Below are 26,465 nucleotides of genomic sequence, written 5' to 3'. Positions count from 1 at the left end.
AGATACATGAAAAGGCCAGAACTTCTACACACCTTGTTTTGCATGGAGTCCTGCTCCTGCTCGAGGCCATCAGGATCTTTCTCCTGTCGAGGCTGACCTGAGCCAGACAAGCTCTGCTCTGAACAATAGACATGTTGACTAGGGTACCTGAAAGACAAACAAGAGAAGATTTGTTAGAACATTTATAAGCCTTTATATACACACACACACACACACACACACACACACATTTAAAAAACAAACAAACAAACAAACAAACAAACAAACAAACAAACAAAACAAGGATTACTATAGAAATACTTAGGCTAGCCTAAGTAGCCTTGGGGGAAAGAGCCACTCACACAGTTAATTAAAGCACTGACTATAGGAGAACAAAGAAAGCTTCGAGTACAGGAGAGCAAAAGTAGAGATTCAAAACAAGGGCTAAAACCAAAGGAAGGAGTCCACATTAAGTTACAAGGAGAGACAGACAGGAACAGAATTGCATGAACAAAACAGGGTAAACCAAATTCCTTTTGTCATGTGTATTCTTATAAGCTGCTCAAGGCAAACTATTTTCTTTGATTCAAATTTGGCTTAGGATATTGCTGTAATTCTTTTAGCCATCTGAAAGTCAAGTGAAAAAAAAAAGTGTAGCCTGAGCACTTTCTGCACTGCTTCTTCATGTATCTTGTTGTCAAACTACTAATGCCTATCAATTTAAACACGCAGGTGTTCTACACCAGCTGTTCTGAAAATTTCGCTAATTCGTAGCTCTTAATGGTGTCGCATTAAATCACCGACTGTGAGGAGAATAAAAGTACTTTTACTGAATTGACAAAGTTGCAAAGACACACACTATTGTGGTTTTTGTTTTGTTTTTTTAAATTACACAAGTTTCATACTTCAGGTGAAATGAGCATTTTGTGAGATATTGAGATTCCCATGACTCGCGGTTATGTTCACCAACTTCCACCAACCTGCAGCGTGTTCAAACTCACATAATCTCAAAAATTACTGGGGTGGGGTGTGTGTGTGCGCGTGCGAGTGGTGGTGGGGGGGGCACGTTAACCTTATATCAAATGAATGTCAACTTCAACAGTAAGTTAATAAAAAGGAGATCAAACAAGGATGGAAAGGTTATGAAACCACAAGACCAGAGCTAATAAAAGGCAAACAAAGCAAGAGACCGAACAAAGAAACAAGGCAGGGAGGCGGGAAAGATAGGCACAACTGTTTCTCAGTTATTACTATATTAGTGGAGTAGAAATGAAAAGCAAAATGAAACAAGAGGTAGGTCTCAACTGTGTTAACAAGTTAACTTAAGCCATCTGTCAGTTAGTTGATATTATAACAGGGTGAACAAGTTAGTCAGCATACAGACTTTGAGCCATTCATTTGGCTTATAGATTTAGTTAAACTGAATGGCTTTAGCTTTAAAGAAAGAACTCACACATTTGGGAAGCAAAACAGAAAACTTAAACTGATTAAATAATTTAGTTCACGTCGGTGAAAAATCAACAAACCGTGTCAAAGCTTCCAATGTAAGAAACCACAATATGGAAACTGCCTGCTCATTTAAACTAGAGCTCATGTGCACTTATGAAAGTAAGCATACAAAGCTCAAACCTGAAGCATAAAAAACACCCATCAGTAACTGTTGCACAGACAGACAGAAAGACACAACTCTACTCTAATGTGATCCTCAGGCTGAAACAGTTAGCCTTGAGTGCTCAAATGTCAGGAGAGAGCGAAGCACATGGACAATCATGTGAGCGCTCTGTCAGCCTGGCTGTCAGGAGTAAGGAGATGCACAGTGAGCAACATACGCAATCACTGACAGACAAGCATCTGTGCAAGTCAGTGTCCTGTCACTCAGAGAGCCCTGCCATCCATATATTCTATGTTTGAAGAGACTAAATAGACAAGACCAAAAAAAAAAACCAAAACAAAACAAAAAACATGAGAAGAACATCTTTTGAAAGCTTTGACCCCTCTAATATAATCATCTCGGGCACAGACATTCACCAAACCTTCTGTTTAGGAAGGTCAGGCAATAAGAAGCTGGCTTAAAGGGATGGTTAAATTAGATTGTTTCTCTTTCAGATATTAGAGAAACTGAGGTCTAATGTCTTTGGTGGCAGGCCCGATATCATCAGGCGATATATGCTTTTTGCTGATTTATCAGTAACAGCATTCATCAAGTGTACACAAACACTTGATGCAGCAAAAACACAATCAGCAGATCTGAGCAGAGTTGGGCAGAGTGTAAATAATTACATAAATCTAAGGGAAATCTGTTCATGCTTTATGGTGATCGACTGAATTCTCACTTTAAAAGTGAACAAAATAAATCAATAAAAAAAAATTAAACCCACAATCAAATATCATTATCACATCAGTATAATAATAAAAATAATATCATTAAAAACAAATGCTATAGTCAGTCAGGCTCTACTGATGGGATTCACCAAGCCCCAGTATAACACGGCTGATGCCAACATTTGGTGATTTGATAAAGTGCTTTTTTCCCCCCCATATAACTGAATAACATGTTATCTACAAGTCCTTACAAAAATAAATGCAACAAATTTAAAAGGGGATCAATTTAGTAATACAACAAAGCCATTGTTAATAAAGATGACTCAGTTTATTACAAAATGAATCACAGCCCAGTCTATGGTTTTACCCCAGTATATATATTGGGCAGAGGAGCAAAGTGTTATATCTGTGCCAGAGCTCAATTCTAAAGAGTATTAAACTCTAAAACCGAGGAATTAAATTTACTATTGGTTTAGAAACCGGTTGCTACACAAGCATATTTTAACCACATTTGTTAATTGTCATTTCATTTATTCAAGTACTACAGACATCTTATCTTGTTAAACAGAAAAATTTATAGATCGCTCTTAAATTAAAGTCATACAGACTCATCGACTCTTTTGTATGTGGATTGTTCATGCTTACAAGCATAGCCATCTCCAAGCCAGCAAAAACCCTGACACAGCTGTCAAAATGAAATGATGAAATATGTGCACGAACGTATATGTGTTAACACCTCGTAGTGTAAGCGTTCCCCCAAAGGTGATAAAATGAGCCACAAAGCCAGAGGGGGAACCCTAAGAGCCAATCACTAGACAGACACTAAGGAGTAAATATGGAGCACAAGCTAATGTATCTTCCTGACTAAACTTAGATCCATAGCTTTAAGCTATTTTGTGTTGCGTTTCAAATGTCTCCTGTGACCCCTTATAACTCAAACACACATGAATGTAAAGGGAAGACCTCGTCCATTCAGTGACGTCACGATATTATGTAACAGACCATTAGCATATCTTGAGGTCAGCGTGGCATCCATGTATGCAACAGGGATGATTAATGGTTTTATCCTAAAATACTTTTAACTTCAATTTTAAACAAACATGAACGTTCATGAAAATATTGATTCGTTACCTAATAATCACGTGCTGACTAAAGAGCAGAAAAATCATTAAAACACATGTTTAGTCAAGTCAGAGCTACTCCATGCCTTCAAAAGCTAAACCAGTGTTTCACACACAGACACATGAATCATAGATGCCCACACAGTCAAATACAGACTCTTTACCCTAATATCAAAAAGGAACAAAATGTACTCAAAAATCTTCTGAAAAAACAAAAATTCCAGGAAAATCCATGCCATGTGCCTGACACCAACATGCCAATTCATTTTATTTTGGATTATAATAGACTTCTGTTAAACTTTTCAGGCTACAGCCACCTCAAATCGCTTACCAGGTCCTTGCCTGCAAAACTCTTCCATACTCTTTGCAGTGATGGTTTTTGTTCCCTTATTTCTCTTCCTGTACATAGTCGTAAAGCTTGTAGTGCAAGCTTTTCCTAAACCAATCAACTGTTGCATTGCAGATCTATTGAATCACATGTGTGTCGAGTCAAGGAAATAATCTGACCAGTAAAGCAGAATCAATAATGGCATTGCTAACAATCAGTGAAAACACATCACGTCAACATGCAACAGCTGTGCTGTGCAGCTTCCTTTTGGTTGCTTCCACCTTTTTAGTCTTCGTGACTTATCCAAAAATCATTTATAACTTGAAAGTGCATGCGTGGCCTGGAATTACACAGAGACAAGCAGTCGATCATGAGACTGAAGATAAAAGAGGTTGTGTCTGAGTTAAGAGTCTGAAAGAAAACAAACAATCAATATAGCAAAAATAGGAGTAAGATGAAGTAATAATGTTATTTTCACTTTCCCTCTATGCATGTATTACACCAATTCAGAAGCTGAAATACAGTGCAAACCCATCAATTTAACATATAAATTTTAAATGTGCATCTCACACCAACTGTACTTTTATTGTTATAGAGGAAATAGAATAAGTGACAGGTACCAGATAATTTTGGAGTCTGAGCTGTCTTTTTAAAACAAGATCCTGTGTGGTTTTGGTCAGAAACCTTTAGCTATAAGACGCCTGCAGCTTTGTCCTGTGATTTCTTGACTCTGCATGATCTGCTTACGTAAAGCCGTTCTACAACTGCCACAAAGCCTTAGAATAATTTCAAATTTTGCAAAGATCGGACATCCTCTGGATACTTTGCCAAGTTCTGATATGATTATTTCCTTATTTTTGCCTGATGAAACCTAGACTTTTTCACTTTCAAGTTTCAGATAAAGGCCAATAAGGTCAAATGGAAAAAGTAAAAAAGGTGACTTCAGAAGTGACTTTGCAGCTGCTGCTTCTGTGCAAAGCATGCTCAGTGATGCATCAACTAAACACATCAACTAAACACTGCTTGTTATCATTTTTTAAAGCTATCATTCAATCTCTCAGATAAGCGCCCTTGTGTAAAATGCAGATGGGTGACAAACAGATCTCACAGTACAGTACATGTCTGTATAGACTTCCTTGATCATGAATGCAAATCTCACAATCATCCCCAATGTGACTCACTGGGAAAATGTTTAAAGGGAAACTTGCAAAGTCATAAATGTGTCTAATCAAATGAAAAACATTCAAATACAAAGATTAATAAATAACCTCAATTCCCCCCCAAAAGTGGGACACTGTGTAAAAGGCAGGTAAACATTTGCTAAGTTTTCTAAGTTCAATTGTGAATAAAATATGGGTTTACAATATTTACAGATGATTGCGTTCCTTTTTTAGCTTTACAGTGTTCTGCTTTTTGAATTGGGGTTGTATACGGAGCAATTCAAGAGGACAAAAATATGCTGTTTGTACTGAGACATTTAAACCCAAACCAAAATGTCAAACAAGTGGGAGGCACGGTTGGCCTGGCTCCATTCATTCATGGGGATGATGCAGAAAGACCTCAGTGTTGACATTTCTTCCAAAGGTAAGGAGGCAAGGCTGGTGAAGAGAGGAGGAAAAACAAACAAAAAAACCCCCCAAAAACCTCAAACCAAAACAAAAACAGATAAAATATAACTAAATAAAAACAAAAAAGAGGAGCCGATGTGAGAGTATCAGCTTTGGGGGTATACTGTGACCTACTTTTTAAAATTCAAAAGTGTATGCAACAGTGGGAGGGGGAACATAGTACCCACAAGTGAAGAAGTGGGGAGAACACTGCAACACACTGTATGGCATTTATTACATACCAGTAGTGGGTTAACCTCAAGAAGGACGAGCATGAGTCAGCAGTTGGCAGAGTCTTCCCCATTCTGCTTCTCTTCTTGTTTCCTGACCGAACTCATACGGTCCTAGGATTTTCAGTAAGTCTTTTGCCTTTTGCATATTAGTCTCTAAAAGCAAGAAATATTCCTAAGAATGATGAAGATAACACTTTATAGCCAGATGCACAGAGAGGCAATAGCTACATGTCTGTGCTGGTTCCGAGCACACAAATCCCCTGATATTTCCTGTTGGCTTTAGGCGCATTCAGAATCGGGAGACACGATTCAGCCTCATCGAATCAACTGTACTATACTAACTGACTGGGTTGACACAGGAGACAAAACTGCAGAGGCAACAAAGCGAGAACGGTTTAATCTGCCGACAACAAGTCTAATTTTATCACCAGCTGCACGGCATGCAAAGTGCCCTCTGATCTCTTGTCACGCAGGAAGTTTTCCTTCTGTCTTAAAGATTTTAGACATATTGATGTACGCCTATGACCTTTCTCTTCTTTCACCAATTAGTTTTTTTTAAATGAAATATCAATAACATATACAAAAGGTCATCATCCTGCCCTGTCATACAAACTGATCTTGGTCCCAACATGACACTGCAGCACATGTAGCCTTCAACGTCAGTCACAGGAGATTAGTTGCCGTCTTTCGATTTCCTGACCTAAATCTCTGACCAGCTTGTTGCTCTCCATTACATAAACTCTCCCTGACACACATATTCATTTTAAATAACCAACAGCATGTGATAAGTTTAGAAATCCAGTGAGTGAGTTAAGAAGGAAAACCATGTCAATAACAGCTTAAACTTGAGTTCAACTTTTCTCTTTAAATTTGACTGTAAAGCCAACCCAGCCTAACCACACACAGAATTTTAAAAAACGAACAAACAAGAAATTCAAAAATCCCAATTGCTGAGGATTTATTTTCCTTAGCCACAGAAATTGACAGAAAGACACACAATGTTTTACTTTCACACTGAATAGAGACAGGAACATGGGAGAGGTAAAAGAGCTGAGGAGAGAATCCAGGATCCACGTGGCCAGAGGTGGATTATGGGGCGTGGAGATGTGCCAGGGCTTGCCTGGAAAAGTAGGCCAGAGCATCTGCCAAGCAGACAAAAACATGCCGTCACTGTTTGGAGGAAAACAGAGGGCAGTGCCTAAAGCTCGGCCTTAAGAGGACTGACCATGTTTGCGTGTGCAAGTTGGAGTCTGTGTGCACGCCAGTTTTGCTCCACATTGAAGCATGAAATAACGGACAACAGCAGTTTGTTCTAAAGCTTGCTGATCCTCCATAATCCTCTTCACTGATGCATCCTCGTAGCCACCAGGACAGAGCGGCTGAACTGGAAAACTGCTCGCTTCCCAACTCAGAGAGTTCTTAACCAGGGTCTAGCTGCAGCACATTGCTGGTATAAGCAGGTGTTCTGGCCTGGTTTATTGACCGCTGGTGAAGTACATCAGGGATCTTCAAGATTTTTCATTTTCAAGCACTACATGGTCATGCACTAGTTTACACAGCTCCTTGTTCACATGATTCAGCCTTGAGAGCTCCGAGAGTTCCTTATAAAATTCTTTATCAAAGATAATAAAGAATTTTCCTCACCGCTGACCGCAAAATTCTTAATTTGCTTTTTAAAATACTGAATCTCCCTTTTCTGATTATCTCCAGTCTCATGTCAGCCTTTTTATAGTCTTTATGCAGACTACATTTTCTTTTTAAATCTTTTGATAATCATTTCATCTTTTTCCTCATCTGCGATCATCAAACTTGCCATGCAATTTAACCTTTCCATGAAAAACCATGTCAAAATTTGTACCCTATTTTGTCACCTATAAGGTGACTGATAACTATCACTGAATGCATTTTCCCCCTCTATATTCAACACTTGTCAAATGCTCATGTTTACTACCTAGTGCTGCAGACGCATTAACCTGTAAACATTAGCAATGCTGCATTTTTCTTACTGCCTTCCTCCGCTTGGAGTGATCCAAGTTACTGTAATGGGGTTTGAGTACTGGGTTCAACTAAGTGAACAGAAGATTGAAATTAAAGGACAAATTGGAAAAAAAATCCCTGTCAGACTAATTGCACAAAAGCTTTAACGCAACTAATGGATAGATAGAAAAGGTGAAGGTTAAGCGTCTGTTAACAGCTAACGAGGGATCAACCAATTTAAATCGTAAAACTGCTTTATGATAACCCAACTAAGTGTGGAACAAAATAATACTGAGGAAGTTGCAACAGTAAATAATGGAGTCTAATGGACCATTTAGAGCTAGTTTTGAAGGAGCAGAGCACCAGTTAGGTTATCTGGTCAATGGGCTATGAGTTTGTTTCGGCAATGTGTCCATCATTAACCAAGCCACAATTCACAAATTTATTAATGGCTACACCTCATCAAATATTAGTCAGACTATAATCAAGTGTACACGCAATAAAGACATGATGGGTCCTCACCCAAAGTGTGCTCTAAGGCAGCGGTCCCCGACCCCCGGGCCTCGGACCGGTACCGGTCCGTGAGTCGTTTGGTACCTGAGCCCGTGAGAGTTGAGGCTCAGGTGTGAAATGTATAGTTTTCAGGGTTTTTTTAAATCAGTTTTCAGCGTTATTTTGTTATCGTTTTTATCGTTAACTCTGTTTTCCTCGGTCTTTTCATGTGTGTTATGAATAAATCTATTTTTCGGTACCGGTACTAGTTTTATTTTGTTGTATTTATCTGCGACACCTTAAAGGCCAGTCTGTGAAAATATTGTTGTCATAAACCGGTCCGTGGCGCCAAAAAAAAGTTGGGGACCGCTGCTCTAAGGTCAAGGCCACATCAGTCATTTTACAGGCACTTATCCATTTTCACAAGAAATACTGCCTTTCCTTGAGTACTTGTCAGATCTTAGTGTCTTAAATTAAAACGGTGTCCCAAGGTCAACAACAAGGTGACATCTGTGATTTTATAGCTAATATAATGAGAACTTTGATTAATCGGGTACCAGATGAAACACATCATCAGTGACGTTCTGGTTAAGTTTTAATCATATGTGCCACTTTTATTATTCAATTAACTGCATTTATTTGAAAGCTGTCTGATACGAAAACGGACGCTGAGCCAAAATTTGCATGTCACAAATGAATATTTAAACTGTATTAAAGCTCAGAGTGATAAAGCTTTTATTCTGCATCCCTTAAAACAGACGTCAGACTTTAACGTGTACGTGACAGTTTGTTACATAACGCCAAAACCTCATCCTGTTCCTTCTCAATATCACATAATTACAATTTAATAACACACTTGAGTAGACTTTAGATCCTGAAAGGACACATACGCTTATAATCCAAACCACTTTAAAGTATTTGTGAAACTTGTCTTTATGATTTATACAGATCACTCTGAGTATACCAGCACTGTGACGCACCTTCAACATTTACACAGGAGCCTTTATCCAGGATGTAGTTTGAATGAACAGACACACCTCTATTTGGGAGCTATCCCATGGTGCACCAAGTAGGCCAAGTCACCAGCACTGCTGCTTCTACAGGCATAATTCACTAAACCAGCCAGCAGTCTACTGATTTTATAAAAAACCTGGGAATAAATCACAAATAAATTAATATATTTTAGAGGGGAAAAAAAAAAACAACATAACTGAAAAAAAAAAAAAGACAAAAAAAGTCTTAAGTTTTAGTCTTTACTTAATTTGGTAAAGCAACCAGTTTGAGGCTTTGGTGAAAATGCCTATTGACAGTGACACTTCTACATGCATGACTGCTTTTATTGTAAAACTGGTTCTTAACTTTTGATAAATGCCACTCCTATCATAAAAACAGCTAAAACTGAAACTAAAAAAAGAAAAAAAAGAAAAAAAGAAGGAAGACTAAAACAGGACTCTGGAATCCAGCTGCAAATAAAATGAATCCAAAATAAAAGAGCTACAGTAAAATGCAATAACCATTTTAACACCAGTTGGATAAACATTTTAAAGTCACGCTGGCAAAGACCGTTTGCGCAAAAACACCATTGAGCACCTAATTTTAAACACATTTGCAAAGACAAAGCCAAATAAGATTTGTATTTTATTATTCACAGATTTTTTTTCACCATCATTCACGTTTCGCTTAGTTCTTCGATCTAGTAAGAAAAATAAAACTGCATAAACTGAAACAAATGCATGCAGCCCTTTGTCACATATCCAGATTGTTTAGTATGATTTTGTGGATAAAGTTATTTTTATTCATTTTTTAAATAATTCAATTAATTGTTGTTTTTTTTATTTTATTATTATTATTATTATTATTATTATTATTATTATTATTATTATTATTATTATTATCATCATCATCAATAAATGCAACCAGTTTCCCCTATGAACATTAAAACTTCACACCGAAAAACCTGCAGAAAATGTTTGCACTTTAGCATTCATGAACTGGATACTATAATTGTTACTGATTAAATGCCTAACCCAGGGGTTTCAAACCCAGGGCTCCAGAGTCTTATGTGGCTTTTTTGTCCATCTGGCTCCCTATAAGTCTGACACAAAACTAAATTAATATAAAAATGATCCTTTTAATTTTGCTGAAATTCAACTGCAGTGGTTAGCATGAATGCAAACACATAAACAGCTAGTCCTGAGTGCTACTAACCCAAAAAGTCAAGGAGAAAATTGGAGGATTTAACGGTGTTTTTTGGCTGCCAATGCCCTGCTCCTGCTGTGTTCCATATATGATGTATCATACATTAAAAACATACCACACTGAGTTTTGTATTATAATCAAATAGGACTAAACCTAGTAAGGGCATTTTATTTAAATTTCCACTGAATGATGATGGCTTATAAATAAATATGTCTATCTTACTTCAGCCTCCACATTTCATAAATATGTTTATACTCATTTTTATAAGATTAAGGAACTATATGAGGCCAAGGAAAACTAATTAAAAACTGAGCTGACACCCATATTTACTGTTAAACACCACGCTTTAAAACTATTATAGCCAAAAATAAACAAATCTCTACTAGAGAAAAGATCCCATTAGCAGCAGTGACATTGTACATTACTGCAGTCGTCCCACAGAGGCTTGCCGATGAGACATCAGGACCATCGACCCAGACCAATGGGACTGAAAGATGCACTCATGTGATATAATCCAATTTGATAGGAAAAGCCACTTTGCCAGTGAGAGTTAGCATGGGTGGCTGTGGATACAACAATACATGTGCATTCTTGGCCTGCATGGATACATCAGCCAGCACAGCAGGAGAACAAAAACCCATTAAAAATTCAACTTGGCACAAAGTGTACCAAAGTGCTGCAGCGTGGTGAAACATTTACATCTGTCGTAGATGTTTCACTGCAAACTGGACCCTGTAAAAACCCAGAAGGGAGCCAGGTTTGAAAAATAAAAGACTGGAAAGTGACAAGTACTGTGATATGTTGTCTGTGAAGGTTCTCAGTCATCCAGGTCATCGTAGTCAAAGGAGCTTGCAAAGAAAAATGCTGTGATATGTTGATTTTTAATATAATAACAGCTTATCAATCAATTTGGATTCAGTAAAGTAAAGACGATTTGATGATATTCTCTTAATGTACAAGCTCCAGCAAAACATCTCTTTATCTTTAAAATTGTCTAAGCCTTGTGGGAAAAAAGGCCTCCTGCTGGGAATTGCCGACAGACACGCTTCATGCATTAGAAGACCAAACCATACCAACAAGAAAAAGGGACAGAAATGGTCCCACACACACACACAAAACTCATGCATGAGAGCCTGTCAGTAGCAGCTAAAAGGTAAACAGTGAAGAGCAGTGAGTGAGAGGGGGAAGGGAGAAAAGAAGAAACAGAAGATTTTCACAGGGCGGAAAAAAGTAGTACCTTTCTCAAAAAGGGCAAGAAAAAGAAAAGGAAATTTATACACCAAACTTGGGAGTATTTACTGTATACAGCTATTACAAATGACCTCAGACCCATAACACAACTGAAGATAAAACACATCTTCTATGAATTATTTTAGACTTATTATATACTTAGCATATACTTTCAAATGTTGTAAATTATTTGCAGCATTAATTAGTCAGGAATCATAAACAATGTAACCACAAGAAGAAAAGGAGATCTAGTAAGAAAAGCAAGTGAAATGAATCCCCTCCCTAACCTTTACCATGCCCTTGTGTCATACAAGTAAACACATGCAGTGATATTTTATTAGTTTTCTGACGTACATCTCCACCTTTAAAACCTTTCAATCTCCACCCTCTGAATACTATTCTCCATCGCAGCAAACAGTAGTATTTTCTTTCAAACCACTGACAAAGCCTCAGGCTGTTGGCCCGTATTCAGCGCTCACTGAACGACTTCCCAGAAAATTATTATGTTTGTGAAGAAAGATTGTGCAAATACGTTCTTCCTCATATCATCAGGTCTGAGATAAAAAAAAAAAAAATTTTTTAAAGTTACGCATATATGTATTGTGCGTCTTAAATACAACTGAGGGACATCACACTTTGAATGTGATTACTAAAATCTTTTTTAAGTGACGGAAGTGAGAGATCAAGACAAAAGCTATTTTAACATAAGCTCTGGAAAATGTCAGGAAAAAAAAAAAAATCACGCAGTACCCAAGTCTGAAGTTGCTCTGATTGACAAGTTGACAAGTGAAGTTGGCAGATTGACAACAGCAAAACTCATTATTACAATTATTCTGGCTACCTGTAAACAATCAAAAACAAATGGACTGGTGGTTTTTAAAAGTCTAATTTCAAAGGTGATTTTTTTTTGTTAATGATTCAAGTGTAAAGCAAATAAATAAAGAGATGGTGATGGGCATAGATTCATCCAGATGGTTGCAGACAGGGACAACAGAGATCCAACCAGGTGGCTTTGTGCACCTCAGGAGACCTGCATAGAAGCCATGGGGAGCACAAGAGAGCCAGCAAGTATCAGACACTCATGTCACAGAAAGCAGATCAGGTTAGAGACCACTGGAGCTTTGGAGACAACAATCAGGTGAAGGCAACCGTTAATGGACAGGTTTACCTAGATCTCACAGACCTTGTTGATTAAAAGGTTCTCTTTCCAGGCATGTTGGCTTGATCTTAACAAAGGAGAATCAAAACTGCTGTAAATGAAAGGGCTGCACATAACTTTTAACACAAGACAAGACCAACGTAAAAAACAGGGGTAAAGTCTTAATGCAGATTGCAACTGATGTGGACATTTGGGTTTTAACATGCAGCAACTCTGGGTAATGGCTAGAAAAGTTCAGGGCAGTTTTATATAAACCATATCAGACCATTTTGTCTAGCACTGCCTTGGTGGCACACTTCACAGTTGTTGACTGCTAAAAGAAAAAGTGGCAGCAGAAAGCATTAGCATACAGAGGGGTATGCAGCTGGGACATGAGAAGGCTAGAAAGCAAGAGAGTTTTATGTGGTCATCAGGCTCCATGGCCAGTGGGCAGGAACAAAGGCATGTGCTTTAGTGCCAGTCCAGCTCTGTCTCCTCACATAAAAACTAAAGCAACCAGCCCGCAGGGCAAGACCTTGGTTCAACAACAACAACACAAATTTGGACTGTGTTACTCAGCTTCTATTCTCTGGGCTTGCAGTAGAGACAAGCAGAGACAAAGTGAGATTACCTACAGCTTCCAAAAATCATGCATTCAAGCTGCGCATTTTGGCTGTGAAAAACAAACGCATTTTAAAATGATCAGTTTAAAAACAAATTCAGAAAGCAATTTATTTTATTCAATACTGACTGAAATAAACAATGATCGAGCTAAACTTCCTGGCTCTGTCCTGTTTTTGTGAAAAACAGAAGCAAGAGATGGATTGTGTAAAAGGTTTGGATTAAACTCAAGAGAAAAGGCTGCGAACAATAGTGCCTGGGTTTGGTTTGTAACATGAAAAGGATGACTCCAGATTTTTCTGGCTTTTAGGTCAAATGTCATGTTTGCTGTGATTTATTTATTTATTCCCCCTCTTTAGAAACCTGTTCAGTTACATACCTCAACGTTTTAAAATCCAGCATTTGAAATCAATAGGACCTTAGCTAAGATAAACTGCCTTTTCACTCAAAAATTAAGTGAAGGGTAAGATAACAAGTTAATGGAAGCAATGAGCAGGTCTCCAGTTGGCATATTTCATGATGGAATCCCTTATGTTACAAAACAAATCTATTACTTATATATTCCTTCTTCCTACATGCATAGATTTAGCAAGTTTTGTTTTTATGTTTAAACTCAGTCATTAAAGACAGTGTAAATAGCTTACCATAAACCCCCAAATTACTGTACCAAATAGTCAGTGAGCAGGCGCAGGCAGTAGCAATGTTTGTATACACTCAACCTAGAGTCCAACTTCTATAAAGAAGAAAAAAAACAAAATAGCACACCACTATGTAAACTTATAACCCTTAAAAGCATCTTTGCAGACCATTCTTTTTCTATTATGCAAGTTGCGTTCACATGGACAGATGAGCAGGTAACACATGTATGAGCTTATGACATTGTGCTACATTCTTTGAATCACAGACGCATCACAGTACAGCCACAAGCCAGCTGATGAAATGAGAAGCTGCGAGGGGGTGAGCTACGAGAACGCCCAGTAAGTATTATCGTCTTCTTTCAAGGCCTCCTTTGTAACCTTCCGATTTACGGTCCAACCAGCCTCCCATTTCCCAGCTGAAACAGCCAAAGCACACAAAGTTTTCACTGTGACATTTACTTACAGTTCCCAGTATGGGTGCTCCGTGAGTGTGTACTCATGGTGCATGTGGGGAACATAAGGAGGACTGTATTATGTAACAACTACCCCCACCAAAAAGGAACTTTTACAATGTGGGCAGAACACAGTTCTTATAACAAGAATGTCCACAAGCTATATCCTGACTTCCTTCTTTGTAAGGCACTCAGAATCCCTAACAGCAAAATTTGACAGAAACTGGAGCTCACAGTGAAGAAATATGTTTTTTGTACAAACGCTCTATTAAACTTATTTCCACTTCTTTCATTTTGTTCTAGTAGCACAATACTGTATGAAAGTGCTCCAAGTAATCCTCATTAATCTTTTACTGGGCATTGGTGAAGCCCCTCAGTTTACCCACTATCCGAAACAAGCAATTTTAGCACCTCTCATTTTAAGAACACATTACACAAAAGCCAAATTCCTTCTGATTGGACGCTTCTTGAAAACACAAGGTACGAGCATCAGGTGGGTGAGATTGCAAGTTGCATTTGCTAAACGTCAGTAAATCCTCACTTTTTAACTTTGTAAAGTTAAAGCCTGAATCGGAGCATTCAGAGCAGTCTGAAGCCTGACACTCTGTCTCTTTCAGCTTATATAGAGTGAAAAGAAAATGATCTCATCTTATATTTGTTGAACTACTGCTCATTGTGAGCAGTCTATTAGGTTTTCTTCCTAGCAAAATATTTGCACTGCAAAACACAGCCTCACCCTCAGAGTTGCTCAAGGACTGGAGCTGTGAATTGGGATTCACTAGAAGCAGAAGGTAACTTAAAACCCACACAGTCCTCACTCTACAGGTGATTTAGGAAAGTAAACGGGTTGGTCTTGCATGTGTTCTCCTTCTAGGTTAGCACCAAAGCAAATGAACAAACACGTCTTTTGGCATCACAAGCAGATGCAAATAAAACGCCAAAGCACCCTAAAGCAATTTTAACTGCACTAATATAATGACATATAAAAGTCCAAGTTAACAGCACAATTAAAAAAATAAATAAATTAATTAAAAAAATCATAAAAAAAAAAAATCATAAAGGTCAGTAGATTAAAATTCAACACGATCAGCACACAGCCCAATTTAAATGAACATGTTCAAAAACTTTGTATGTTTTGCTGATTTTGTTAACAACTGGATGATTAACAATATCTACACTCTAATGGAATATAATAGAAAACCCCCAACTGATCACTTGGTTGCAGAGGTATCTCTTAAGTACTAATCAGGTTATATAATAATTATCTTTCTATGCCATCCTTCAGAAGGACAGAATGAGATGGTGACAATATATGCAGTAAAGGGCGTTGAGTACACACCCCAAAAATTAAATAAAGAAAACCTTTTGTGGATCTCGGGTAATTTTCCAGAATATACAACTAAGAGAAAGATGCCAATTGTCTAACAGAAAGTCAAACAAGTTCTAACAGTTTCTAACCTGGAATAATTTAATTGTGCTGTTAACTTGGACTTTTATATGTCATTATATTAGTGCAGTTAAAATTGCTTTAGGGTGCTTTGGCGTTTTATTTGCATCTGCTTGTGATGCCAAAAGACGTGTTTGTTCATTTGCTTTGGTGCTAACCTAGAAGGAGAACACATGCAAGACCAACCCGTTTACTTTCCTAAATCACCTGTAGAGTGAGGACTGTGTGGGTTTTAAGTTACCTTCTGCTTCTAATGAATCCCAATTCACAGCTTACCAAATTTCCCAGAGGAACCCACCCGAGGGATTAATAAAGTTTTATCTTATCTCTCTCTTATCTTAAATGCTGAACCACCAGACTCAGACAACATTTCTGCGCTAAAGTTAGCATCTAAATAAGAAGAAAATACATATCTGGTAAGCTATCATTACAGATAATCATCCTGGACATATGCAGTTTCATGCAAACGGTGTCAAGAGCACATGCACACACACACACACACACACACACACACACACACGCTCCCCTCCCCTCAATGCTGATGTCAACAGTCTGAGCTAGCTTATTGTGGGCACAGTAAGATCCCTTTTGCTGACCACACGTGAAGGGGCAGCATGACACATGCAGAACACTTTGTTGTGCTTCTCTGAGTACTGCAGCATAGAGATGTACTGCCAAGCAGCTTTAAAACACCCTATAAAAACAGGCAACAATTCAACCACAAACACACACACAAAGAAATAAAATAAAAGCATAGATTTTGATCCATAAAAGAACAACAAAAACAACATCAGGCTAGGTCATTTGAAGCAGGACAAGCAGAGTTATTAAAAGCATCAGGTCAATGATCATGACACACCTACCCATAGACACTTGTTACCAGCAATCTAATACAGAGCCCCCTTTTCAAAGCCTAAAAATCACAGCTGCCTTGGAGACCATCGGATTACTGCAAGGATCACATTCCCCATTTCTTTGCTCCTACCAAGACGTGTGAGAGTTGGCAAGGAGGAGTGAGAAGCTGCACGCTAAAAAGGGTTTGCATTACTAATGAAGTTTGTACGTGTAGCAGCATTGTCATTAGTTTGTGGGAAAGTGGAAAAAGGGCCCATTAATATAGGCAAGCAGACACTTGACTTGCAAGCAGCAGGCCTGCTGGAATAGTTAGCTTTCTTGCTATATAATATGTTGGGTCTTTACAAAAGAATATAAAGTGTGCTTAAAATGACTAAATTAGGAATTTATAAATAACAATTCATCATCAAATCAAATCTTATTTGTGTAATAGCTATGAAGTACCAGGTTTGCAATCCAATAACAGCTCTTGTTTGCTTGTGCCAATATGCAACTCTTTTTCAAAATATGCAACCCTATGAAGGAGCTACAGTACACTAAGTGCTGGAGTGCAAGTTTTACTTATTCATGAAGACATTATATAAGACGAATGCCTGACATGATCCATAAAACATGACTACTAAAATTCAGTGCTTTAAGGAAATAAGGACAAACATGCTTCCTTTAACACTATAGTCAACAGTGTGAATCAAATAACCATTACAGGAAAGCAACCAGAACCATTGCTGGATCTTGGAACACAAATATTAGGTGATTATTTCCTGGAAACGTACTACACACTTTAAGTAACGTGAAATTTTCTTGTACAGCTTGGGAGTTTTAAATTTCCGCCTCTACCCCAAGGGAGGCCTACGCCACACACCATGTCTCTCGGCTGTCTTGGGAACACCTCAGTATCCCCCAGGAAAAGTTAAAAGCTGTGCTATACCCACAACCTGAGCACCGATAAGCCAAAGAAAACGGATGGGTGGATTTTCACGTACATCAAATGTGTCTTTATTTATTTATTTTTTAGGTTATTTAGTCTCCTAAAGAGCAAACTAATCTACATTCTCAAATAAAGTGAGACTGACATATTTATCACAAAGAAATTACCAGAATGGCAGAGAAAGCTGGACAGCTACCTGCTTCTGAGTCACCAATCTGGATAAAGGTGGCACTTTAGCCAGACTGCTAATCCCATTCCACAAACCCTGCGTACTGTTACCTGCTGCATGCCTCCGAGATTAATACAACTCATGAATTTGTTTAATCTACCAGACCTCTGTGCGCACATACTTTGGAGAACAACTATCATTTTTAGGAGGGGAACTTATTTACCAGAATGTAATAACAGATCTCCAATATGTCGCTGTTAAATCTATGTTAAGTATGTAGAAGTTCGGTGATTTTACAATGATTTTACAATAAGCTAGCTCTTGTGAGTATGGTTTTCTCTGTACAATATACAAAGACACATTGAAGTTTTATAACTGTAGTAACTTATAAATCATTGGACAAACAATGGTAGCATTTCCTTGATTTAGCTGCTTTTTTGTTTCATATGACAACATACATGTCATCTCGAGTTTTTATGAGCCGGTCAGACTGACTGGTCGATTTCAGGATAGCAGTTGATGCCCTTATGGATTTGGCATTGGAAAATAAACAGTCATGAAATATAGTTTAAATCAAGGGGAGATAGACTGAATTTTTTTAGCATTAAAAAGTTTAGAGATAAAGAGTTTAGTTGGTCGCCTCCAGCTTGCCTTGGTGGTCACTGATGTTACCTGACAAGTAGCCCGACTTCACTGGTTTTTAGGTTAGCTAGCTATGCCGCTAGTCAACAGCTGGCTACCAAACCTTCTGACATAATTTAAGTCATTTAATAAATAAAGCTTATCAGTAAGTTGGGTACAAACAAAACAATTTCAGAGCTGTTCTTAGGATAAGAAAGTCCAGAAAACGCCACAGATTGTAACACGTTGTTAATGTTAGCTGTGTAGCAGGGGCATTGATGACTGACGGATATTATGCGGCAGAAGACACCAAGCAAAGCTACGTGGGGACGAGCATCACAAAGCCTGCTCCACCTATTGTTAGGACTGTGTTTTGCCTGACATGTTGATTATAGTGAGGATGTAGAATTAGATGTCGATGAAAGCTTACCAGCACAGGAGAGCTACAATGAGGCACACCAACAAAACGCGCAGTCTCTTCATTATCTTCCCGCGGGGACCAACATCCTCGCTCCTTGGGGTTTTTCTCCTAATGGATCACGGCTACACAACACACCGAAGAGAATCTTTAAGTACCTGTGTTAATTTAAACATGAAAAACAGCAAAACCCACACTTGAGGGGGTGCTATTTTTCATTATGCGGACCAGCTGTCCACCTCCTTTTAGGCTCCTGTGGCCACTGCTGTTGACGAGTAGCTGGATCTCGCTATGTTCAACCCCCGCTGAAAAATCTAACCAATCAAATAAGCGTTGAGAATTCGTAGCCCAATGAAAAGGCGTTTAGCGACACTAGTTTAATTTGAAAGCCCCACCCCTTTCGATTGAGGATGAGTTGGTAGCTGTGGAGCAGGACGCGTCACCTATTTCTTGATAAGCAAATCACTTAAGCATGCAATAGTTAAAGTTATTGCTCAACTGTGAAATGTGTCGACGTGAATATATAGTCCTAGCACTTTTTAAAAAAATGTAAATTAACTTACATTCATTCAAATATGAGGTGTATGAATGAGGGTGAGTGAAAGAATTTGTACACTGTATACTTCCTTCTTCACCACTGGAAAACACCTTCAAGTAGTTAAACCCATAAATATTTTTAAATCCTGGAAAATGGTTATCGGTGTTTAATGAGAAATGGGCTAATTATTTTTTTCTGCCGACATAATTTTTTATATTTATTATATATCATATAATGGGACATTATCTTAACTGTAATCTTATCCGTTTCTATTGTATTTTTAGACTATAAAGAAACAAGAGAACAAAAATATCTGGTTCGTTAAAAACACATTTTACACTTTTGCATGCTATTAGTCACGTTCCTACTTTAGATTTTGTTTAAACTCTGCTTTTAACAAGTTAACACTTCGTCACTTACACGTTTGTGGAAAACAAAAAGATCAAAACAAATACAAGTCTTGGTTTATTTCATTTACCACATAAAACACATTTAAAGTAGGGTGGTTTTCTACGTACGCTCATACCGCATGGAACAATAGGACTACAAATCCCAAAGTGCAATTCCATTGAGGCCCTGAATAATTTGCCTGACTTTTTTAAAATTGTGTGTGGTTTATTTCACATACTTAATAAATACAAAAAAGTACATACACCAGATGCTTGGATCAACAGTGAAATAAAAAGGTGTTTTTTTTTTAGCAAATTATAAAACACATTTTTTAATTTTTATTTCGGCGGGGTCCTAAGCTGTCGCCAATCTTCAGAACATTTCAACTAGAAGTCAACTTCGGGCGAAGGTAGCTAACAGCCGCTGACTGACCAGCACTGTGGCCGGCCTCTTTAATCACATTTCTGGGTCTTTGGGACTTTTAGGGTCATGGCTTTGACCATGAAGATGGTCCGGCTATTTTTGTGTGTCCTGTCCGTGTTTGTCTCACTGGTCTCGGAGAGGTTAGTGGTGCTGGCTGCCTTCTCTCAGTCTCTTGACAGCGACTTCACGTTCACTCTGCCCGCCGGTCGAAAGGAGTGCTTCTACCAGACCATGAAGAATGATGCCTCACTGGAGATTGAATATCAGGTCATAAAGCCTCATAAAATAGGGATGTTGTTTTGGGGTTTGTATGGGGTTAGCTGGTCAACCCAAAACTTCACACTGCTATCTGCCAAATCAAATCAGCGTTGACATATTACACTTGTGAAACCTGTTGATTAGATCTTTAGTTGTGGTACTTATTCCAATAATGGAATATAATTAAGGCAATTTAGCCAGGTACACGTTTAAGGTATTTATGCTTTCTATATCTAACTAATGTTCTACTTTTATTTCGAAGTGTTTTACTGGTAGCTATTTGCTTTACAGCTTTTATTTGACTAATGATTATTTTATCAGTTAAGCTACCGAGCAGTCCATACAAGTAAAGGCGTAGAGATATAAAAATAATCATTTTACTGGGTGCCAGAAATTCTAAAGGTATTTCTCAGTATTATATTCGCAATGTTCAGAAAATAGTTGAATTTTAAAAAGAGCTCAAATGGAGTCCACTTAAACCAGATACAGCAGTAAAACTTAACTGTTACATTAAAATTTGGGTGATGCTTTTAAAACTTTAAGTATAATGTAATGATTTCGATAGTAGCTATTTTTACTTGTAACGGAGTACATTTAAAAGTGTTGCATTTGTACTTTTACTTCAGTACAGGATGCGAATACTTTCTTCAGTTACATCATTCAAACCACATGCAGCCTACACTCGTTTACTACTGTTTTAAATCCAGAGCAAAAGAAGCAACAAGTAAATTGGTTCACACCTTGATTTTCATATTGTTGGGAACCTGTTTTGCAGGTCAGTGTGCAGGTTACGCAGAGAATCGGAATCTATTCTTCCTGTGTGACGTCACAGAGTTTTAATTTGTTATTTAGCTGCATAAATGTCAGACTCCTTACAAAAAAAACAATATTCCTGACATCTCATGTGTTAAAACAAGCATTAGTAAGCCACAACAGATGTGAATTTCTCAGGGGTTGAGGGCTGATATGAATGCTTCCATCCGCAGGTGTTAGATGGTGCAGGCCTTGATGTAGACTTCACTGTCTTCTCTCCATCGGGCCAAATGCTATTCAGTGACTACCACAAGTCTGATGGTGTCCACACGTAAGTAGCTCCGATCTTCTGTTTAAAAACTGACATTAATAACTCAGGTGTTTGGGGGAAGATCTTACTGCTTGTGCTTTCTTCCAGCATAGACACTGAGGAGGGAGACTACATGTTCTGCTTTGACAACACGTTCAGCTCAGTCTCTGAGAAGCTCATCTTCTTCGAGTTGATCCTGGACAACATGGATACAGATGAAGACCCAGATGACTGGAAGGAGTACGTCCAGGGAACAGACATCCTGGACATGAAGCTGGAAGACATTATGGTGAGAGTTGGTCTTGTTTGAATAAATTCAACACATTCCAAACCTGTCGTTTTAATAGATTTGAATGTGTGAGCTTTAAACCTTAATAGCACTGATAGATGGTAGGTGGTTAAATTAGATTTAGAGTGTGTTGGTTTTATTCCCACTTGCATTTTTAGACTTTGTCCCTCTGTTGCCTGAGATATTTCAGAGGATCATCCAGGATGACACGGGGGGTGCAAAGTGACCGAACACACTGCCAACAAAATAGCACATAATCCATCACCAACATGTAAAGTTACACGAAGTGTGTCACAAGAAAGGACAATGTCATGAACTCTCACCTACTGGCTGAGGGCGGCCAATTGTTTCAGCTTGCACCACTCATTTGCTAAAAATAGCCTAAATTTGTGGCATAAGTCACATAGCCTTGTCATCTTGGTAAGAGGTAGGAAATTTGTCCCCCAGCTGTTGAGGAAGTAGTTTTTTCAAGGAGGAAGGAACACCATTTCAGACTCACTCTGATTACCTGCTTTGTTTTTGTTTAACATTGGTCAAGTAAATTTACATAAAGAGTACAGTGGATCTATTAGCTTTCTTCTCAGATTCCCTCAGTATGACCTGCTTTTCTCCTCTCCTTCAGGACACCATCAACAATGTGAAGGCTCGGCTGGGAAAAAGCTCTCAGATCCAGACGCTTCTGCGAGCGTTCGAGGCTCGTGACCGAAACATCCAGGAGAGTAACTTTGAAAGGGTGAACTTTTGGTCAGTGGTCAATCTCATTGCTATGGTTCTGGTCTCGGGGGTTCAGGTCTACCTAGTCCGCTCGCTGTTTGAAGATAAACGGAAAATTCGAACATAACACAACCTGAAATGGAGTGAAACAGAGAGACTGACACAGTTGCCCACAAAAACCTTATGGATTTTTTCAGCTGATTTCCCCTTTTGTGACTTTTAATCAAGGATATTATATATATATATATGCACACTTACACACACAATGATAAAGAGCCAATTTACCACAGTTGTTGCTCTGGTCTTTTAAGTCGTTGCAGCTTGAAGGAAACCCCAGGTTTGGAAAAACTTATGACTCTCAACTTTACATACAACCTAGCTCTGTCTTTCTTGAAAAAACATGCATCTTGTTTGATAGGTCCCCCCAACTGCTGTAGTTCATCAGTGATAGAAGCACATTTACAATGCAACTATTTTTCTAATGGAGCCAGGCCAAATGCAAAAATGTCTTCTTTTTTTCTTCCTTTTTAAAAAAAATTAATTTCAACATAGGTTAAGCTAAACTAGATGAAGGAATGGTCTGGGGCCTGTTATTTCTGTCAGATAGGAGTGAGAGGTGCTGCCAGTCTGTTAGTGTGTCTTCCCCTTACAATAAGATGCCTTATTCATTTGGATTTCGCTCCCAGCCTTTTGCCTATTGGTGAGGCCTTTGAATACTTTTCTTATTGCCACAAATATTTATGTTGTTACAATTCAGCCACATATTCCCCTTCATGCCAATACTGAAAATACAGGGCTGCACTGCAATGCTGCTCTTTGGCACCCAAAAGACCGCAAGAGAAGGAAACGGGCCATCTCCAAATCTCTTTATAACTACTGCCCCACTCTCCTCTGCCATGATTTGTGGACTTGTGGCCTGAATGGCTGCCAGCCAGCGCCGCCGCTGTGAAGCCTGTCTGCTGCTGCTGGGTGTCTACTTACAGCCACCTACTGTGTGAAGATGTTGAGCCTGCCCGTCTCTCCTGTGACAGAAGTCTATTTCTATCTGAGTGACATCTGGAAGGTCATTGCCACTACTTCAATGCACTGGTTGGTTTAATATGCATAAACTATCCTTTGCCTTGTGGTTTTGTTTGTTTTGTTTTTTTGTTTTGTTTGTTTGTTTGTTTTTTTCCTCTTTTCAACATACTTTTCCAGGTCCTTGCACTGCCTCAGATCCCACAGAACCCCATTTTGGCAAACAAAAATGGGTCCACAGTCTACACGGTTGGAATAATACCAGTTTGTTACCTGTTACTTGTATTGTATTAAACTGCTACTGCGGTTGTAGTTTTTATTGATGTTTATTCATCTCCACTGTGGAACCCTGGCTGCTCACTACCTTGGCTCGATGCTTCATGTTGCAGTCTTCTGATTTTTGCCTTGTGCTGTAAGGTGAAGATCATACAGTGAGTTTATGCCTTTGTGATTTACACTATCTTTTGTTAGAAGTGAATAAAACCAAACTGAGTAGACTAATTGGTTTACAGTTATAACATTTTGCCACACGGTATGTGCATATGTCAATCACAAATTCTTTGGATGCCTGTAATAATATTGGATGTCTGGTTGTGAGAAATGGTCATCTGCCTCAGTTTCAGTGCTTTTCCTTATTCTCATGTATGGTTGCTGTCACTGGTATTTACGTACTGTATGTCTGGATTCTAATAAGTGATGTATTGGTAATAAAAAATATTTTTTGATCAATTTTTAACATGCTTTCAGAATTCTACAAAAACAAAAGAACAACGTTTTTTTTTTTTAAAGTATTTCTATGTTACTGAGTAATAAAAGTTTGTGTCTACAGCTTCATTGTCTTTGAGAAATGTTTTCTGTCATAAAACAGCAGTGGGAGAAGAGGGAAAGTGGCATCATATTTATTTAGCTAATATCCTGCAGTTGAAAATTTCTGCAGATTAAACAGCTTCACCTTTTTTCTGACCTCTGCATTCTGTTGTTATATTCCCCCCCAAAGAGTGTGATACTGTGATTCAAATGTAGATTTAAAAACCGAAATTATCTTTGTCATCAATGCAAAGCCATTATATTCGATGCTCAAAGTGAGAAATTTTATTTTTTTTGGTTAGCATATGCTAATGACAGTAACATCTTTCAAAAAAGGTGAGACAAGGGCAACATCTGGTGAAATGTTCCCACAGGTAATTAGGTTTATTAGTAATAGGGATGGGTATTTTAAAAAAAAAAGAGCATCCCGTAGAGAAGTGTCAAGTGTTTCAATAGGCTTAGGAATACTTTGAAAAACTACTGCATGCAACCGTACAAGGTGTGCTGCCTCTCTTGGCCCAGGACATTTAAGAAAAAGAGATTTAAAAACGTAAGACTTCCTGGCTAAATGATAACTGAGCTGTTATCAAATCATTCAAAATTTTATTTGATCTTTTTCTTGGTTGGTGTATTCTTCAGGCTAAAGAAGACCATCTGGCTTAATCTCACTGTACTGTTAAAAATACCAGCATCTGTGACAGTATATAGGGGCGGTCATGCATACAGCAAGGACAACTTGTGCATCTGCTAAACAGATTTTGGCACACAACAAATGCTGCCATCTAGATGATGTCTGTTTCAGAGAAGGCTTCCTTAGGTCAGTAAGACAATGCAAACCATGTTCTGGCTGTATTATAGTAGCTACATGGCAACCAGCAGTCCAGACCAGTCACCAAAAAAAGAAAAATACAAATTTACAACAGTTTCGATAATTATGGAAGTTAAAATGCAACAAATCAACTTAATATTTATTTATATATATATTTAAAAAAAAAAAACAATTTAAGATTCTCACTTGGAGCATTTGATATGTTGTAAATATCATCTTTTTCCAAAGCATCCAAACCTTTTTTTGAAACAGCGTTATGAATAGACCTTCTTTTACAATCATTTCGACATGTTTGTGCATACAGTAACAAGCCTGGTTTTACTGCATATGAGCGGGGTGTATAAACCAGTTATGCAGATGCTTGTAGAATACCTAGGGTATCTGTAAGGATAATTTACCCTGCCGTGAAGCTGCTTGGCTTCTAACATGTCCTTCGTGGTGCGGTGGTGCAGAGATGTGATGATCAGACATTCTTGTAGTGTAGTAACACAGGCCCTTCCAAAGTACAGTGAATGTAACACGGTGGGAAGAAGCAGAATGAAAACGTTACTGCGACTTACTTGCTTTAGTCAATCCACAAAATATCACGTTTCATGATACTTACGGGCCTATCACACCCTGTATGCACGACCGGGTACTCATGGAAACACCGTTATGAAATGATTTCCTCTGTAAAGTCAAATATAGAACAGATGTGGCAAAGATTAAATCATAAAGTAATAATACAACAACATGAATTTAGTGGAAAGTGGAAGAGTAGAGAATGTAGAAACCTTGTTGGGAATTAAATGTTCTTTTCCAGGGTTTCTTTGTGTTGGCAGAATTTACCGTGGTGGTCGGCGTTTGTGGCTCCTTTGACCCCGAGCTGGAGCTGACATGACTGCTGGCTGCCTGAGCTGTTGTCAGGGAGACATGGGGCTGTGGTCTACACTTTGAGAAGCTGTTATTATCACGATACAGATGAGCGTATTGATTAATATCACAATCAACAAGACAAACAATTTTAAAATTGACATAAACTATTGCCACTCTAAGAATATTTTCCTAGAACTTTAAAATGCCTGATTACCTTTTTGAAGCCACTTCGGTCTGTGGGTTTGGTCTTATAACTTCAGCACAGAATGGGCTACGTATGTTCAGCACAGGCAACTTGCAAAAGAAAAAAAGGTACTGTCATAAAGTGGACAGACAGCGCCAATGTGCTTTTCAAACAAAGCACGGTTATTCACAGATACCAAAGTTGACTTTTGAATCCTGACATATTAAAAAAAATCAAAATCAAGGGGCATACCCTTTCAGACTGGTGAACGCAGATGAAATTCATACACAGATCTACAATTTCATTTTCAGCACAGGCGCGTG

At 38.3% G+C, this 26,465-nt stretch overlaps 2 protein-coding genes across 2 annotated transcripts in view; one reads left to right on the top strand and one right to left on the bottom strand.

Annotated features, from left to right (window-relative positions):
• suco (SUN domain containing ossification factor) overlaps positions 1-19,029 on the bottom strand; it is a 42,337-nt gene extending 23,308 nt beyond the window's left edge. The window contains exons 1-2 of the mRNA XM_085347098.1: positions 18,788-19,029; positions 33-147 (exon numbers count right to left, since the gene is read on the bottom strand). Of these exons, the coding sequence (XP_085203224.1) occupies positions 33-147; positions 18,788-18,840 (168 nt within the window). The 5' untranslated portion in view covers positions 18,841-19,029. The remainder of the gene's footprint in view (positions 1-32; positions 148-18,787) is intronic.
• Positions 19,030-20,101: 1,072 nt separating this feature from the next.
• Positions 20,102-24,133, top strand: tmed5 (transmembrane p24 trafficking protein 5). Its single transcript, XM_085347701.1, has 4 exons — positions 20,102-20,393; positions 21,371-21,468; positions 21,556-21,736; positions 22,359-24,133. The coding sequence occupies exons 1-4, from the start codon at positions 20,193-20,195 to the stop codon at positions 22,575-22,577; spliced, it is 699 nt and encodes a 232-aa protein (XP_085203827.1). The 5' UTR covers positions 20,102-20,192; the 3' UTR covers positions 22,578-24,133.
• The last annotated feature ends 2,332 nt before the right edge of the window (positions 24,134-26,465 follow it).

Source organism: Diplotaxodon limnothrissa, linkage group LG23, assembly GCF_057381915.1.
Source record: "Diplotaxodon limnothrissa isolate DT_005_m linkage group LG23, D_limnothrissa_male_GT1.1, whole genome shotgun sequence".
Taxonomy (NCBI): Eukaryota; Metazoa; Chordata; class Actinopteri; order Cichliformes; family Cichlidae; genus Diplotaxodon; species Diplotaxodon limnothrissa.
Note: the sequence above shows the minus strand (reverse complement) of the source record. Positions and strands in the feature narration are given on the sequence as shown.

Bases quoted from the DNA above. Each gene is read 5' to 3' on its own strand.
- tmed5 (XM_085347701.1), top strand. From the start codon at position 20,193: ATGGCTTTGACCATGAAGATGGTCCGGCTATTTTTGTGTGTCCTGTCC. The intron at 20,394-21,370 runs GTCATAAAGCCT...TTCCATCCGCAG, and splicing joins CACTGGAGATTGAATATCAG to GTGTTAGATGGTGCAGGCCT. The intron at 21,737-22,358 runs GTGAGAGTTGGT...CCTCTCCTTCAG, and splicing joins TGAAGCTGGAAGACATTATG to GACACCATCAACAATGTGAA.